At 41.2% G+C, this 19009-nt stretch overlaps 1 protein-coding gene across 2 annotated transcripts in view; it reads left to right on the forward strand.

The window, feature by feature from the left end:
* The window catches only part of LOC128691314 (DNA-dependent protein kinase catalytic subunit), a 1096584-nt gene that overhangs the window by 204123 nt on the left and 873452 nt on the right, over positions 1-19009 (forward strand). For both annotated transcript variants that reach the window (XM_070091676.1, XM_070091677.1), the window contains exon 10: positions 18721-18933. In XM_070091676.1, the coding sequence (XP_069947777.1) occupies positions 18721-18933 (213 nt within the window). The remainder of the gene's footprint in view (positions 1-18720; positions 18934-19009) is intronic.

Below are 19009 nucleotides of genomic sequence, written 5' to 3' on the forward strand. Positions count from 1 at the left end.
ATCAATCACAGCTGCAGGTTTTAGAATGGGTTCATTGCTCTCTCTATGCTGCCTGCCACTGTCTGCCATTTCATTAGGGTGAACTGATGACAGCAGTGTGACATCTCGTTTGTCATGCCACCGAAATGCCATGATGTCATTGGCAGCAAACGCCTGCACCTCACCTCTACGAGTGCCAGTGTCAAACCTGGGCATATGTTTCCGATTTGCAAGCACTGTGCCACACACATCTGTCATGTTCACTCGCAAAAAATCACTGAGTGAGGGGCTTGTGTACCAGTTATCTGTATATAATATATGCCCCTTACCAAGGTATGGTTCTATCATTGTTCTAACCACATCACCTGAGATGCCCAATAACTTCCTGGTATTTTGCAATGTATAACTTCCAGTGTACACAATAATATCCAATACCAGACCACTGTAACAATCACAAAGCACAAACAACTTTATACCAAAGCATTTCCTCTTGTTTGATATGTTCTGCTTGAAAGAGAGTCTTCCTTTGAACAGAATCAAAGACTCGTCAATTACAAGCTCCCTAAAGGGATAAAAATGCGTACTGAATTTCTCTTTCAGATACACAAACACATTCCTAATCTTATATAACCTGTCAGTTCTGTCAGGCCTGGTTTTGTCTGAGAAGTGAAGCATACGTAACATTAGCACAAATCGATTCACTGGCATTATATCACTGAAACCTGAGATTGCAATCAGGCGGTGTGTTGACCAGTATGATTTCACTTTGTGCTTATACACATGTGGCATAAGCATTATTGTGGCAAAGAAAAGATACATCTCAGCCACAGTTGCCTCCTTCCACTGGTGTAGATGTGTTTTTATTGAAAGTAATGTGTTTGCCATGGTGTACTCGTAGTATGTGTTGCTTTCCATGACAATACTTTCCATCAGGGGTTCGTCAAAGAATAACTCGAAACATTCCAGTTCAGTGGCATTGTTCCCAAGTGTACAAGATGGTCGTATTCCACTTTGGCTGTCATCAAACTGGTGGGCATTTGGAACAAAATTGACAGCTTCCTGCCAATCCCAGGTGCGGTCTGCTGGTGGGTACTGGACAATGACAGGTGGTTGTGGTTGTGGAGGCTGGTGTGGTGGGTGGGTGGGGGATGGTGGCCTTTGTTGTAGATCAGCTGAGGCAGCGGCGTGGGTGGCAGCATGGCCCACTGCTGGTGCCTCACCGCCAGCACCACTACCACCACGCACATTTTCCATCCCAATTGCAACAGTATCATTGTCATTTTCACTGTCTGTTCCTGTTGTACAGCCACGGGATGTACTCCGAGATGCACTCCTTCCCCTTGGAATAGCATATGGCACACTACCAGAGTGCATATATCGTTGTATATACTGACGCTTCACTGGGGAATATTGCACTTCACTATCACTACTGGAACTAATTTGAAGAGCTTGTAGTTCATATTCACTATCACTATCATCACACATGCTCTCATCTGAGTCTGGGATTTGGGAAAATAGAAGTTTCCTCTTGGATTCTGGTACAACTGAACGTGAACAAGACGGCCCAGCACCAGAGGTGGAAGGCTGAGGGTCGTCTGGGTTTTCCTCACTATTACCGATATTATGATCATTAGTTTCGGTCAAAACCTCACCAAAACCTTGAAACTCATCTTAACTGGCACTTCCATCTGTATTAGAACTGTCACTGGGGAACAAAAGTGTCCCAATTCGCCGAGGAGTGTGGAGCTTCTTACCGTGAGGCATGGTGGACATTGTTTACTAAGATGGCTTTCCCACAATGCACCACTGGGTCCCAGATTTTTTTTCTACCGCGCACACCGACCACACAGACCCATTCTCTCACATCTAGGCCTACCAGCCTTTTGCCGCGAGATTTGACGGCGCTAGAATTTATGCGTACTAGTACGTCAAAAACCCCTGCGCGTAAGCCGTACTAGTACATCCGAAACCCTCAAAGGGTTAAAAACTGTAAAGCACCCTTCTGGCAAGACAGTGATGGAGTGAATGATGGTGAAGGTTTTTCTTTTTCGGGCCACCCTGCCTTGGTGGGAATCGGCCAGTGTGTTAATAATAATAATAATAATAAAAAATTCCTGAAATAATAGATTATGTAGAACAGGATGATGATAAACTATGTACGAGCCCTGATGAACTATTTGCAAGGGTGTTAAAGGAATGTTAAGAGTAACTTAACATACTTTTTGCTAATCTTTTTAACATATCACTGCAAACTGGCATAGTCCCTGATAAGTGGAAAATGGCAAATGTAATACCTATACACACACACAAGGTAGGTGACAGGTCCTTGGCTTCGAACTATAGACCAATAAGCCTTACCTCCATAGTGGGAAAATTTATGGAATCAATAATTGCCAAAGCAGTTCGTAGCCATCTTGATAGGCACAGATTGATTAATGAATCTCAACACGGTTTGATGAAGGGGCGTTCCTGTCTTATGAATTTTCTAACATTTTTTACTAAGGTGTTTGAGGAGGTAGATCATGGTAATGAATATGATATTGTGTATATGGATTTCAGAAAGGCTTTCGATTGAGTTCCACATCAGAGGCTATTGAGGAAACTTAAGGCACACAGAATAAGAGGAGAAATTTTTTCCTGGGTAGAGGCATGGCTGACAAATAGGCAGCAGAGAGTTTGCATAAATGGGGAGAAATCAGAATGGGGGCACGTCACAAGCGGTGTTCCTCAGGGGTCAGTGTTGGGCCCGTTGTTGTTCACAGTTTACATAAACGACATAGGTAAGGAATAAATAGTGACATAAGCAAATTTGCTGATGACACCAAAATAGGCTGTCCAATTCATTCTAATGAGGACACTAGAGCACTCCAGGATGATTTGAATAGACTGATGCAATGGTCGGAGAAGTGGCAGATGCAGTTTAACCCTTTTAGGGTCCGTGCCATAGATCTACGTCTTAACGTTGAGGGTCCAAACCATAGATCTACGCCATGAGCTCAGCTCACTCTGATAAGCTGTGAGCAGTAAATTTGGGCCTAGGTATGAGAGAATACATCTATCTGGTATATGTGCACCACATAAAACAAATCCTGCAGCACACATTACAAGATTACAGATTCCTCAATGTTCTCCCTTTACAATCTTCTTGTTGGAGTATTAAGAACCACTGGTAGTTTATGCCATATTGTTCCCTGCTTCCTAGTATACAGGAGAGAAGTATTTCAGAAAGCTGGACAAAGAAAATTAAGGGAACGGGAATTCTCTCTGCAGTGAAAAACTGGAACAAAAAGTTCTCAGATCTGGTGGACTTCCTTGTCTACATCACAGCAGAACAGGTCACCCACACCCTTACCTGGGTTCAGTAACAACCAGCTTCCCACCAAAACCATTAAATGATTTTTAATACTTGATGTGCTGTTGGAGCGTGAGCAAAGTAACATTTATGAAAGGATTCAGGGAAACTGGCAGGCCAGACTTGAGTCGTGGAGATGGGAAGTACAGTGTCTGCATTCTGAAGGAGGGGTGTTAATGTTGCAGTTTTGTAACTGTAGTGTAAAGCACCCCTCTGGCAAGACAGTGATGGAGTGAATGGTGATGAAAGTTTTTCTTTTTCGGACCACCCTGCCTTGGTGGGAATCGGCCTATGTGTTAATATAAAATATATTTACAGGAGCTCATTAGTAGCAGTGTACATCATAATATAACAAGAATATTGTGTAATTGAAGCATAGGATATGTTTGATATTGTAATACAGGTACCATCCGACTTACGACCGGGCTTGGTTCCAACCAACCGGTCGTAAGTTGAAATGGACGCAAGTCGAACCTTACTACTGAATACCAACATCACATTTTTGTAATGAGTTTATTTTATTGTTTTATTTTGGTATTTCATTGTTTACTTTTCTTTTTATGCTGTTAGTGCTGTATTTTATACTGTAAGGTTTAGGATAAAGAGTGTTCACCACAAACAGTTGTTTATTTCCCAGAAATTTGGCATAAAAAACACGGTCGTAAGTCGAGTGGTCATATGTCGAGCATGTCATAAGTCGGATGGTAGATGTATACATTTTAGTTATTGTATAAATACAGGACTACTTGCATCTAGGCAATAAGGATGCTTTGCATTTTTTTTTTTTTTATTATTAACACATTGGCCATTTACCACTGTGGCAGGGTGGCCTGAAAACGAAGAAGCACTTTCATCATGTACTTCTGGCAAGTCATCTGTTAAAAGAATGATGGTGAATGTTTCTTTTCTTGGGTCACCCTACTTGGGGTGACAGCCATTTTGTTAAAAAATTTACTACACTTATAAATTATGTGTATTGTAGATAGTAGGTTGGTAGACAGCAACCACCCAGGGAGGTACTACCGTCCTGCCAAGTGAGTGTAAAATGGAAACCTGTGATTGTTTTATATGACGGTAGGATTGCTTGTGTCTTTTTTCTGTCTCATGAACATACAGGATTTCAAGTATGTCTTGCTACTTCTACTTACACTTAGGTCACACTGCACAAGCATCTACAAGCATATATATACTCACCCCTCTGGGTTTTCTTCTACTTTTCTTTCTAGTTCTTGTTCTTGTTTATTTCCTCTTGTCTCCATGGGGAAGTGGGACAGAATTCTTCCTCTGTAAGCCATGCATGTCGTAAGAGGCGACTAAAATGCTGGGAGCAAGGGGGCTAGTAACCCCTTCTCCTGTATACGTAAGTAAGTTTATTCAGGTATACACAAATACAGATGCATAGATTATCATACATTGCAGCATATGTATAGAGAATCTAGGATAACCCAAAAAAGTCAGAGTGACTTGTGTATTTCCATTGGGGTCCTATATATATGACTACTAAAGTTAAAAAGACACTTTTGTTTTTCTTTTTTGGGGCCACCCTGTCTTGGTGGGATATGGCCAGATTGTTGAAAGAACGAAATTAATGTGTATGTCAGTGTTGATATGTTTTTTTTATTTTTATTATCACACTGGCTGATTCCCACCAAGGCAGGGTGGCCCAAAAAAGAAAAACTTTCACCATCATTCACTCCATCACTGTCTTGCCAGAAGGGTGCTTTACACTACAGTTTTTAACTGCAACATTAACACCCCTCCTTCAGAGTGCAGGCACTGTACTTCCCATCTCCAGGACTCGAGTCTGGCCTGCCGGTTTCCCTGAACTCCTTCATAAATGTTACTTTGCTCACACTCCAACAGCACGTCAAGTATTAAAAACCATTTGTCTCCATTCCATATGAGGCGACTAAAATGCTGGGAGCAATGGGCTAGTAACCCCTTCTCCTGTAGACATTTACTAAAAAAGAGAAGAAAAACTTTATAAAACTGGGATGCTTAAATGTGCGTGGATGTAGTGCGGATGACAAGAAACAGATGATTGCTGATGTTATGAATGAAAAGAAGTTGGATGTCCTGGCCCTAAGCGAAACAAAGCTGAAGGGGGTAGGGGAGTTTCAGTGGGGGGAAATAAATGGGATTAAATCTGGAGTATCTGAGAGAGTTAGAGCAAAGGAAGGGGAAGCAGTAATGTTAAATGATCAGTTATGGGAGGAGAAAAGAGAATATGAATGTGTAAATTCAAGAATTATGTGGATTAAAGTAAAGGTTGGATGCGAAAAGTGGGTCATAATAAGCGTGTATGCACCTGGAGAAGAGAGGAATGTAGAGGAGAGAGAGAGATTTTGGGAGATGTTAAGTGAATGTATAGGAGCCTTTGAACCAAGTGAGAGAGTAATTGTGGTAGGGGACCTGAATGCTAAAGTAGGAGAAACTTTTAGAGAGGGTGTGGTAGGTAAGTTTGGGGTGCCAGGTGTAAATGATAATGGGAGCCCTTTGATTGAACTTTGTATACAAAGGGGTTTAGTTATAGGTAATACATATTTTAAGAAAAAGAGGATAAATAAGTATACAAGATATGATGTAGGGCGAAATGACAGTAGTTTGTTGGATTATGTATTGGTAGATAAAAGACTGTTGAGTAGACTTCAGGATGTACATGTTTATAGAGGGGCCACAGATATATCAGATCACTTTCTAGTTGCAGCTACACTGAGAGTAAAAGGTAGATGGGATACAAGGAGAATAGAAGCATCAGGGAAGAGAGAGGTGAAGGTTTATAAACTAAAAGAGGAGGCAGTTAGGGTAAGATATAAACAGCTATTGGAGGATAGATGGGCAAATGAGAGCATAGGCAATGGGGTCGAAGAGGTATGGGGTAGGTTTAAAAATGTAGTGTTAGAGTGTTCAGCAGAAGTTTGTGGTTACAGGAAAGTGGGTGCGGGAGGGAAGAGGAGCGATTGGTGGAATGATGATGTAAAGAGAGTAGTAAGGAAGAAAAAGTTAGCACATGAGAAGTTTTTACAAAGTAGAAATGATGCAAGGAGGGAAGAGTATATGGAGAAAAAGAGAGAGGTTAAGAGAGTAGTGCAGCAATGTAAAAAGAGAGCAAATGAGAGAGTGGGTGAGATGTTATCAACAAATTTTGTTGAAAATAAGAAAAAGTTTTGGAGTGAAATTAACAAGTTAAGGAAGCCTAGAGAACAAATGGATTTGTCAGTTAAAAATAGGAGAGGAGAGTTATTAAATGGAGAGTTAGAGGTATTGGGAAGATGGAGGGAATATTTTGAGGAATTGTTAAATGTTGATGAAGATAGGGAAGCTGTGATTTCATGTATAGGGCAAGGAGGAATAACATCTTGCAGGAGTGAGGAAGAGCCAGTTGTGAGTGTGGAGGAAGTTCGTGAGGTAGTAGGTAAAATGAAAGGGGGTAAGGCAGCCGGGATTGATGGGATAAAGATAGAAATGTTAAAAGCAGGTGGGGATATAGTTTTGGAGTGGTTGGTGCAATTATTTAATAAATGTATGGAAGAGGGTAAGGTACCTAGGGATTGGCAGAGAGCATGCATATTTCCTTTGTATAAAGGCAAAGGGGATAAAAGAGAGTGCAAAAATTATAGGGGGATAAGTCTGTTGAGTATACCTGGTAAAGTGTATGGTAGAGTTATTATTGAAAGAATTAAGAGTAAGACGGAGAATAGGATAGCAGATGAACAAGGAGTCTTTAGGAAAGGTAGGGGGTGTGTGGACCAGGTGTTTACAGTGAAACATATAAGTGAACAGTATTTAGATAAGGCTAAAGAGGTCTTTGTGGCATTTATGGATTTGGAAAAGGCGTATGACAGGGTGGATAAGGGGGCAATGTGGCAGATGTTGCAGGTGTATGGTGTAGGAGGTAGGTTACTGAAAGCAGTGAAGAGTTTTTACGAGGATAGTGAGGCTCAAGTTAGAGTATGTAGGAAAGAGGGAAATTATTTCCCAGTAAAAGTAGGCCTTAGACAAGGATTTGTGATGTCACCATGGTTGTTTAATATATTTATAGATGGGGTTGTAAGAGAAGTGAATGCGAGGGTCTTGGCAAGAGGCGTGGAGTTAAAAGATAAAGAATCACGCACAAAGTGGGAGTTGTCACAGTTGCTCTTTGCTGATGACACTGTGCTCTTGGGAGATTCTGAAGAGAAGTTGCAGAGATTGGTGGATGAATTTGGTAGGGTGTGCAAAAGAAGAAAATTAAAGGTGAATACAGGAAAGAGTAAGGTTATGAAGATAACAAAAAGATTAGGTGATGAAAGATTGGATATCAGATTGGAGGGAGAGAGTATGGAGGAGATGAATGTATTCAGATATTTGAGAGTGGATGTGTCAGCGGATGGGTCTATGAAAGATGAAGTGAATCATAGAATTGATGAGGGGAAAAGGGTGAGTGGTACACTTAGGAGTCTGTGGAGACAAAGAACTTTGTCCTTGGAGGCAAAGAGGGGAATGTATGAGAGTATAGTTTTAACAACGCTCTTATATGGGTGTGAAGCATGGGTGATGAATGTTGCAGCGAGGAGAAGGCTGGAGGCAGTGGAGATGTCATGTCTGAGGGCAATGTGTGGTGTGAATATAATGCAGAGAATTCGTAGTTTGGAAGTTCGGAGGAGGTGCGGGATTACCAAAACTGTTGTCCAGAGGGCTGAGGAAGGGTTGTTGAGGTGGTTCGGACATGTAGAGAGAATGGAGCGAAACAGAATGACTTCAAGAGTGTATCAGTCTGTAGTGGAAGGAAGGAGGGGTAGGGGTCGGCCTAGGAAAGGTTGGAGGGAGGGGGTAAAGGAGGTTTTGTGTGCGAGGGGCTTGGACTTCCAGCAGGCATGCGTGAGCGTGTTTGATAGGAGTGAATGGAGACAAATGGTTTTTAATACTTGACGTGCTGTTGGAGTGTGAGCAAAGTAACATTTATGAAGGGGTTCAGGGAAACCGGCAGGCCGGACCTGAGTCCTGGAGATGGAAAGTACAGTGCCTGCACTCTGAAGGAGGGTTGTAAATGTTGTAGTTTAAAAACTGTAGTGTAAAGCACCCTTCTGGCAAGACAGTGATGGAGTGAATGATGGTGAAAGTTTTTCTTTTTCGGGCCACCCTGCCTTGGTGGGAATCGGCCAGTGTGATAATAAAAAAAAAAAATTGTCTCCATTCACTCCTATCAAACACGCTCACGCATGCCTGCTGGAAGTCCAAGCCCCTCGCACACAAAACCTCCTTTACCCCCTCCCTCCAACCTTTCCTAGGCTGACCCCTACCCCACCTTCCTTCCACTACAGACTGATACACTCTTGAAGTCATTCTGTTTCGCTCCATTCTCTCTACATGTCTGAACCACCTCAACAACCCTTCCTCAGCCCTCTGGACAGCAGTTTTGGTAATCCCGCACCTCCTCCTAACTTCCAAACTACGAATTCTCTGCATTATATTCACACCACATATTGCCCTCAGACATGACATCTCCACTGCCTCCAGCCTTCTCCTTGCTGCAACATTCATCACCCATGCTTCACACCCATATAAGAGCGTTGTTAAAACTATACTCTCATACATTCCCCTCTTTGCCTCCAAGGACAAAGTTCTTCATCTCCACAGACTCCTAAGGGCACCACTCACCTTTTTCCCCTCATCAATTCTATGATTCACCTCATCTTTCATAGACCCATCCGCTGACACGTCCACTCCCAAATTTCTGAATACATTCACCTCCTCCATACTCTCTCCCTCCAATCTGATATCCAATCTTTCATCACCTAATCTTTTTGTTATCCTCATAACCTTACTCTTTCCTGTATTCACTTTTAATTTTCTTCTTTTGCACACCCTATCAAATTCATCCACCAATCTCTGCAACTTCTCTTCAGAATCTCCCAAGAGCACAGTGTCATCAGCAAAGACAACCTGAACTTCAGCACCCATATCCAACACATAACCAAAAAAGTATCCAAAACGGTTGGGATCCTCTCCAAGATACGATACTACGTGCCGCAAACTGCCCTTCTCACACTATACCATTCACTTATATATCCATACCTCACCTCTGCTATCTGTGCTTGGGGTTCAACTGCAGCAACACACCTAAAGCCAATAATAACCCAACAAAAAGCCGCAGTAAGAATAATCACTAAATCCCATCCCTGGCAACACCCCCCCCCCCCACTCTTCATAGATCTAAACTTACTCCCTGTTCAGTACATCCACACTTACTACTGTGCAATCTACATCTACAGGACCTTAAATTCCAATATTAACCTTGACCTAAAATGCTTTCTTGATAGTTGTGACAGAACCCACAGGCACAACACCAGACACAAACATCTCTATGACATTCCCCGTGTCCGACTAAACCTTTACAAAAATTCAATGTATGTCAAAGGCCCTAAAATCTGGAACACCCTACCTGAAAATTCCAAAACTGCAGACACATTCATCACCTTCAAAACTACCATCAGAAAACATCTTATGTCCCTGATACACCCTGTCAACTAATAATACGAATACCACCTGGTGGTTCACACTTACACTCACTCACCCATTTGACCATAAACAGAAATATCAATCTCAATCTCAAAATAATGAATCTTAACTAGTCATAAGTTGGCCTGTGATACTCCAATACTGAAACTGTTATTATTTTTTTTTATTATCACACTGGCCGATTCCCACCAAGGCAGGGTGGCCCGAAAAATAAAAACTTTCACCATCATTCACTCCATCACTGTCTTGCACAAAGGGTGCTTTACACTCCAGTTTTTAAACTGCAACATTAACACCCCTCCTTCAGAGTGCAGGCACTGTACTTCCCATCTCCAGGACTCAAGTCCGGCCTGCCGGTTTCCCTGAACCCCTTCATAAATGTTACTTTGCTCACACTCCAACAGCACGTCAAGTATTAAAAACCATTTGTCTCCATTCACTCCTATCAAACACGCTCACACATGCCTGCTGGAAGTCCAAGCCCCTCGCACACAAAACCTCCTTTACCCCCTCTCTCCAACCTTTCCTAGGCCGACCCCTACCCCTCCTTCCTTCCACTACAGACTGATACACTCTTGAAGTCATTCTGTTTCGCTCCATTCTCTCTACATGTCCGAACCACCTCAACAACCCTTCCTCAGCCCTCTGGACAACAGTTTTGGTAATCCCGCCCCTCCTCCTAACTTCCAAACTACGAATTCTCTGCATTATATTCACACCACACATTGCCCTCAGACATGACATCTCCACTGCCTCCAGCCTTCTCCTCGCTGCAACATTCATCACCCATGCTTGACACCCATATAAGAGCGTTGGTAAAACTATACTCTCATACATTACCCTCTTTGCCTCCAAGGACAAAGTTCTTTGTCTCCACAGACTCCTAAGTGCACCACTCACTCTTTTCCCCTCATCAGTTCTATGATTCACCTCATCTTTCATAGACCCATCCGCTGACACGTCCACTCCCAAATACAGTGGACCCCCGCATAGCGATATTAATCTGTGCAAGAGAGCTCATTGTTATGCGAAATTATCGTTATGCGAATGAATTTTCCCCATAAGAAATAATGGAAATCAAATTAATCCGTGCAAGACACCCCAAAGTATGAAAAAAAAAAATTTTACTACATGAAATATTAATTTTAATACACACAAACTGAAAAAGGCATGCAAAATTACATGACACTTACTTTTATTGAAGATCTGGTGATGATTGATGGGATGGGAGGAGGAGAGAGTGTTAGTGTTTAGAAGGGGATTCGGTCCGCATTTTAACGACATTTTTTTTATGAACCAATTACGTTCATTTTTGGTGTACTATTAGAAGGTTATATCGAGTATCCTGTGCTGAAGTTTCAATCATATCGGCCAAAAAGGAAATGAAATATGGAAAATTTACGAAAAATTACATTCGCAGAGGACCTGGAGTCAGTGGTACTTGGAAAAGTGGTTTTGACACTTGCTGCTGATAGAACACCTCTAATTCCATCAACGTACGTTTTAAATTCTAAAATAAACCTTATCTTCATGCTAAAAAAAAATAAAGTTTCATAACTTTTTTGATATATTGGAAGATGTCGGCCTTGTTGTCCACATAAATCTAAAAATATTTTGGATAGTTCAGAAACACGACCGCTACGTCGTAAAGCAATCATTCTCCTATGTTTGTTGTGAAAATCAAGTCAATTCAATCATAAATAAAGGTGATCTTCCCCTAAATAGGTAAATAACTTACTTTCGAGATATAGGCCGAAGCGCGCGGCACCCCCGCTGCCCGGGAAATAATTTTTTTCCCCGAAAAATTCGCTTTATTTTACACTTTTTGCGTGACCTACGAGTGTTTATTACAGTTAACCATTGTAAATCCGTTTTCTCTCATCACTGATGAGAGAGGTCGGACCCTCTCTTCACCTTCAGGGGAAATATCGATAGAAATTTTCTCCTCGGGGCGTCATATTATGCTATATATTTTTTTTTAAGGTGTACTTTTTATGTTTATATGCTATTATTATATTGCATTATATCATAATAGATCAATTGTGATAGATAAATAAGCCTTATAATTGATATTAGCATGGGTATGGAATATTTTGTTGGCTGGAGGTGTCGGCCATTTTGTGCACTATTCCCAGGGGTTCCCGATTGGTGCCGTGACCATATTAGCTCCACCCGCTTGGGAATGATCTCAGATGGTGAATTTGTATTATATTAGACAAAGATATACGAAAACGATAAAAATAACACGGGGAAAAACGTAACAAAAACGTAAACAAAGCCGAGTCAGCGCTTCTTACGCAATATGTTGCGTCAGCGCTGTCACCATGCCTGTTATAAATGGCTGTAATTCCTTTTAGAAACATCGTACAAGGATAATAATTATACCAGCGTGTAGCCAGAAAGTTCAGCTATTTTTTGGTAACAATAACTCAGTTTTCTTATATTTTCGAATTTTTTTTTGCTCCTCGCGCGGGAACTCTGAATCTCCCCTTAAGACTTGAGGTGTCAAGTCCTTTTCTGGGGTTACTTCCCTTCTTCTTTTAATGCCACTAGGACCAGCTTCAGAGTCACTGGAGTTTTGTCGCACAACATATCTGTCCATAGTGGCCTGTACCTCTCGTTCCTTTATGACTTCCCTAAAGTGTTTCACAACATTGTCAGTGTAATAGTCACCAGCACGGCTTGCAATAGCTGTGTGAGGGTGATTTTCATCCATGAAGGTTTGCACTTCAAGCCACTTTGCACAGATTTCCTTAATCTTTGTAGTAGGCAATTTTTTCAATTTCTCTCTCCCCTCCTTCGAACCAGTTTCCTCAGGTCTGGCCTCTTGCTGTTGAAGCTGATCTATCAGCTCATCAGTGGTTAGTTCTTCATTGTCCTCCTCCACCAACTCTTCCACATCATCCCCACTAACCTCCAACCCCAAGGACTTTCCCAATGCCATAATGGATTCCTCAACTGGCATAGGATTCTCAGGGTTAGCCTGAAACCCTTCAAAATCCCTTTGGTCTACACATTCTGGCCACAGTTTCTTCCAAGCAGACTTCAAGGTCCTCTTAGTCACTCCCTCCCAAGCCTTACCTATAAGGTTTACACAATTGAGGATATTAAAGTGATCTCTCCAAAACTTTCTTAGAGTCAGTTGAGTTTCTGAGGTCACTACAAAGCACCTTTCAAACAGAGCTTTTGTGTACAGTTTTTTGAAGTTTGCAATAACCTGCTGGTCCATGGGCTGCAGGAGAGGAGTGGTATTAGGAGGCAAAAACTTCACCTTAATGAATTTCATGTCCCCATAAAGTCGCTCTGCCACGTCTGTAGGATGACCAGGGGCATTGTCTAACACCAGGAGGCACTTAAGTTCTAATTTCTTTTCAGTTAGGTAATCTTTCACATTGGGGGCAAATGCATGGTGTAACCAGTCATAGAAAAAGTCCCTAGTGACTCATGCCTTACTGTTTGCCCTCCACAGCACACACAAATTTTCCTTGAGGACATTCTTTTGCCTGAACGGTCTGGGAGTTTCAGAGTGATACACTAATAAAGGCTTCACTTTGCAATCACCACTAGCATTGGAACACATCAACAAAGTAAGCCTGTCTTTCATAGGCTTATGTCCTGGGAGTGCCTTTTCCTCCTGAGTAATGTAGGTCCTGCTTGGCATTTTCTTCCAAAACAGGCCTGTTTCATCACAATTAAACACTTGTTCAGGTTTCAGTCCTTCAGTTTCTATGTACTCCTTGAATTCCTGCACATATTTTTCAGCTGCTTTGTGGTCCGAACTGGCAGCCTCACCATGCCTTATCACACTATATATGCCACTACGCCTCTTAAATCTCTCAAACCAACCTTTGCTGGCCTTAAATTCACTCACATCATCACTAGTTGCAGGCATTTTTTTTAATTAAATCCTCATGCAACTTCCTAGCCTTTTCACTTATGATCACTTGAGAGATGCTATCTCCTGCTATCTGTTTCTCATTTATCCACACCAATAACAGTCTCTCAACATCTTCCATCACTTGCGATCTCTGTTTCGAAAACACAGTTAAACCTTTGGCAAGAACAGCTTCCTTGATTGCCTTTTTGTTGCCCACAATAGTAGCGATGGTTGATTGGGGTTTACTATACAACCTGGCCAGCTCGGAGACACGCACTCCACTTTCATACTTATCAATGATCTCTTTCTTCATCTCTATTGTAATTCTCACCCTTATTCCTGTAGGGTTGACACTAGAAGCTTTCTTGGGGCCCATGGTCACTTATTTTGCAGATAAAATCACCAGAAACACTGTAATAATACGAAATGTTCCGATTGTATGCTTGGATGTTACCGCGGAGGCTGGCTGGTAAACAATGGCATGGGCGGAACATGTGAGGCTGGCTAAGGCCGCACATTAGACGCGTCTCGGACGAACAGCGTTGAGCGGGTTTTTTAGCGGTATGCGAGGCAAAATCTTAGCGATAAAATGTATCGGTATGCGGATTTAACGTTATGTAAGGCCATCGGTATGCGGGGGTCCACTGTATCTGAATACATTCACCTCCTCCATACTCTCTCCCTCCAATCTGATATTCAATCTTTCATCACCTAATCTTTTTGTTATCCTCATAACCTTACTCTTTCCTGTATTCACCTTTAATTTTCTTCTTTTGCACACCCTACCAAATTCATCCACCAATCTCTGCAATTTCTCTTCAGAATCTCCCAAGAGCACAGTGTCATCAGCAAAGAGCAGCTGTGACAACTCTCACTTTGTGTGTGATTCTTTATCTTTTAACTCCACGCCTCTTGCCAAGACCCTCGCATTTACTTCTCTTACAACCCCATCTATAAATATATTAAACAACCACGGTGACATCACACATCCTTGTCTAAGGCCTACTTTTACTGGGAAAAAATTTCCCTCTTTCCTACATACTCTAACTTGAGCCTCACTATCCTCGTAAAAACTCTTCACTGCTTTCAGTAACCTACCTCCTACACCATACACTTGCAACATCTGCCACATTGCCCCCCTATCCACCCTGTCATACGCCTTTTCCAAATCCATAAATGCCACAAAGACCTCTTTAGCCTTATCCAAATACTGTTCACTTACATGTTTCACTGTAAACACCTGGTCCACACACCCCCTACCTTTCCTAACGCCTCCTTGTTCATCTGCTATCCTATTCTCCGTCTTACTCTTAATTCTTTCAATAATAACTCTACCATACACTTTACCAGGTATACTCAGCAGACTTATCCCCCTATAATTTTTGCACTCTCTTTTATCCCCTTTGCCTTTATACAAAGGAACTATGCATGCTCTCTGCCAATCCCTAGGTACCTTACCCTCTTCCATACATTTATTAAATAATTGCACCAACCACTCCAAAACTATATCCCCACCTGCTTTTAACATTTCTATCTTTATCCCACCAATCCCGGCTGCCTTACCCCCTTTCATTTTACCTACTGCCTCACGAACTTCCCCCACACTCACAACTGGCTCTTCCTCACTCCTACAAGATGTTATTCCTCCTTGTCCTATACACGAAATCACAGCTTCCCTATCTTCATCAACATTTAACAATTCCTCAAAATATTCCCTCCATCTTCTGAATACCTCTAACTTTCCATTTAATAACTCTCCTCTCCAATTTTTAACTGACAAATCCATTTGTTCTCTAGGTTTTCTTAACTTGTTAATCTCACTCCAAAACTTTTTCTTATTTTCAACAAAATTTGTTGATAACATCTCGCCCACTCTCATTTGCTCTCTTTTTACATTGCTTCACCATTCTCTTAACCTCTCTCTTTTTCTCCATATACTCTTCCCTCCTTGCATCACTTCTACTTTGTAAAAACTTCTCATATGCTAACTTTTTCTCCCTTACTACTCTCTTCACATCATCATTCCACCAATCGCTCCTCTTCCCTCCCGCACCCACTTTCCTGTAACCACAAACTTCTGCTGAACACTCTAACACTATATTTTTAAACCTACCCCATACCTCTTCAACCCCATTGCCTATGCTCTCATTAGCCCATCTATCCTCCAATAGCTGTTTATATCTTACCCTATCTGCCTCCTCTTTTAGTTTATAAACCTTCACCTCTCTCTTCCCTGATACTTCTATTCTCCTTGTATCCCATCTGCCTTTTACTCTCAGTGTAGCTACAACTAGAAAGTGATCTGATATATCTGTGGCCCCTCTATAAACATGTACATCCTGAAGTCTACTCAACAGTCTTTTATCTACCAATACATAATCCAACAAACTACTGTCATTTCGCCCTACATCATATCTTGTATACTTATTTATCCTCTTTTTCTTAAAATATGTATTACCTATAACTAAACCCCTTTCCATACAAAGTTCAATCAAAGGGCTCCCATTATCATTTACACCTGGCACCCCAAACTTACCTACCACACCCTCTCTAAAAGTTTCTCCTACTTTAGCATTCAGGTCCCCTACCACAATTACTCTCTCACTTGGTTCAAAGGCTCCTATACATTCACTTAACATCTCCCAAAATCTCTCTCCTCTGCATTCCTCTCTTCTCCAGGTGCATACACGCTTATAATGACCCACTTCTCGCATCCAAACTTTACTTTAATCCACATGATTCTTGAATTTACACATTCATATTCTCTTTTCTCCTTCCATAACTGATCATTCAACATTACTGCTACCCCTTCCTTTGCTCTAACTGTCTCAGATACTCCAGATTTAATCCCATTTATTTCCCCCCACTGAAACTCCCCAACCCCCTTCAGCTTTGTTTCGCTTAGGGCCAGGACATCCAACTTCTTTTCATTCATAACATCAGCAATCATCTGTTTCTTGTCATCCGCACTACATCCACGCACATTTAAGGATCCCAGTTTTATAAAGTTTTTCTTCTTCTCTTTTTTAGTAAATGTCTACAGGAGAAGGGGTTACTAGCCCATTGCTAAACTCACAACTAGTATTTAGTCACTTAGCCATAATACCAACTTTCCTCATAATTTTGTAACATTTTAAACCTAAGATTTAATACAAGTCTTCCCGAAATGCCTAGCCATGCTAGGCGTTCTAGTGGTACACTCTGTAATTATTCTTTTACTACATGTGAACCACACAATAACCAAATTCTGTAAACTCAGCATTGTAATACTTATAGTGAATAAACTTTGAATTTGAATTTGAAGAGCAACTGTGACAACTCCCACTCTATGTGTGATTCTTCATCTTTTAACTCCACGCCTCTTGCCAAGACTCTCGCATTTACTTCTCTTACAACCCCATCTATAAATATATTAAACAACCACGGTGACATCACACATCCTTGTCTAAGGCCTACTTTTACTGGGAAATAATTTCCCTCTTTCCTACATACTCTAACTTGAGCCTCACTATCCTCGTAAAAACTCTTCACTGCTTTCAGTAACCTACCTCCTACACCATACTCCTGCAACATCTGCCACATTGCCCCCCTATCCACCCTGTCATACGCCTTTTCCGAATCCATAAATGCCACAAAGACCTCTTTAGCCTTATCTAAATACTGTTCACTTATATGTTTCATTGTAAACACCTGGTCCACACACCCCCTACCTTTCCTAAAGCCTCCTTGTTCATCTGCTATCCTATTCTCTGTCTTACTCTTATTTCTTTCAATAATAACTCTACCATACACTTTACCAGGTATACTCAACAGACTTATCCCCCTATAATTTTTGCACTCTCTTTTGTCTCCTTTGCCTTTATACAAAGGAACTATGCATGCTCTCTGCCAATCCCTAGGTACCTTACCCTCTTCCATACATTTATTAAATAATTGCACCAACCACTCCAAAACTATATCCCCACCTGCTTTTAACATTTCTATCTTTATCCCATCAATCCCGGCTGCCTTACCCCCATTCATTTTATCTACTGCCTCATGAACTTCCTCCACACTCACAACTGGCTCTTCCTCACTCCTACAAGATGTTATTCCTCCTTGCCCTATACACGAAATCACAGCTTCCCCATCTTCATCAACATTTAACAATTCCTCAAAATATTCCCTCCATCTTCCCAATACCTCTAACTCTCCATTTAATAACTCTCCTCTCCTATTTTTAACTGACAAATCCATTTGTTCTCTAGGCTTCCTTAACTTGTTAATCTCACTCCAAAACTTTTTCTTATTTTCAACAAAATTTGTTGATAACATCTCACCCACTCTCTCATTTGCTCTCTTTTTACATTGCTTCACCACTCTCTTAACCTCTCTCTTTTTCTCCATATACTCTTCCCTCCTTGCATCACTTCTACTTTGTAAAAACTTCTCATATGCTGACTTTTTCTCCGTTACTACTCTCTTTACATCATCATTCCACCAATCGCATATGTATAAAACTATATTACATGTTTTCTAATGTATGTATGTTTGTCTATATGGTTCTCACCTATATGTGGTTGCAGGGCATCAAGTTTTAGCTCTTGGTCCCACCTTTCAACTTGTTGTTTACCAGATTCACTTCTACCCTCATGGGTCTTATCGTACCTCTTCTTAAAACTATGTGCGAGTCTTCCTCAACCATTTTATTGAGGTCATTCCACTTCTTGATCATCCTTAGATTAAAAAAATACTTCCTGACATCCCAGTGACTCGCTTGTGTCTGTTGTTTCTGGCCGTGCCTCTGACTACCTGTTTCTTGCCTCTCTGACGGTTTGTCCCTGTTTGCTCTTTCAATTTTGTATGTTATCATATCTTCCCAGGTGCATTATGAAACCACCTCTCTCGAAGTACTTTACCATGTATATTAATGTTTACATGTATAAGAATATCTTGATCTCTAATTTATGTGTTTATTCAGTAATGTTTGTACTGTGTTTGTATATAAGAATATTATATTCTTTCGCTGCAGTATACAGATCTATTGTGCTAACTTGCTCCCATGCTCCTGAGGCGGTATCTGCTCCTGGTGAAGAAGGCAGCTTATCAGGAAACATCACAGAGGAAAATGGAGGTAACAGCAAGTGGAAAGGACTTAAGAATGAAGCCACGACATACAAAAACTTTTTACCTCTGTGGAAGGCATTAATGATACCTGAGAAAATGGCAAATATGAATGTATCAGGTGTGTACATTTTCTAGATCTTGTGAAAACTGTTTTTATCTTCTTATTTTTTTGTTTTTGTTTATGAAATGACAAT

The sequence above is a fragment of the Cherax quadricarinatus genome, chromosome 36 (assembly GCF_038502225.1).
Source record: "Cherax quadricarinatus isolate ZL_2023a chromosome 36, ASM3850222v1, whole genome shotgun sequence".
Classification (NCBI taxonomy): domain Eukaryota; kingdom Metazoa; phylum Arthropoda; class Malacostraca; order Decapoda; family Parastacidae; genus Cherax; species Cherax quadricarinatus.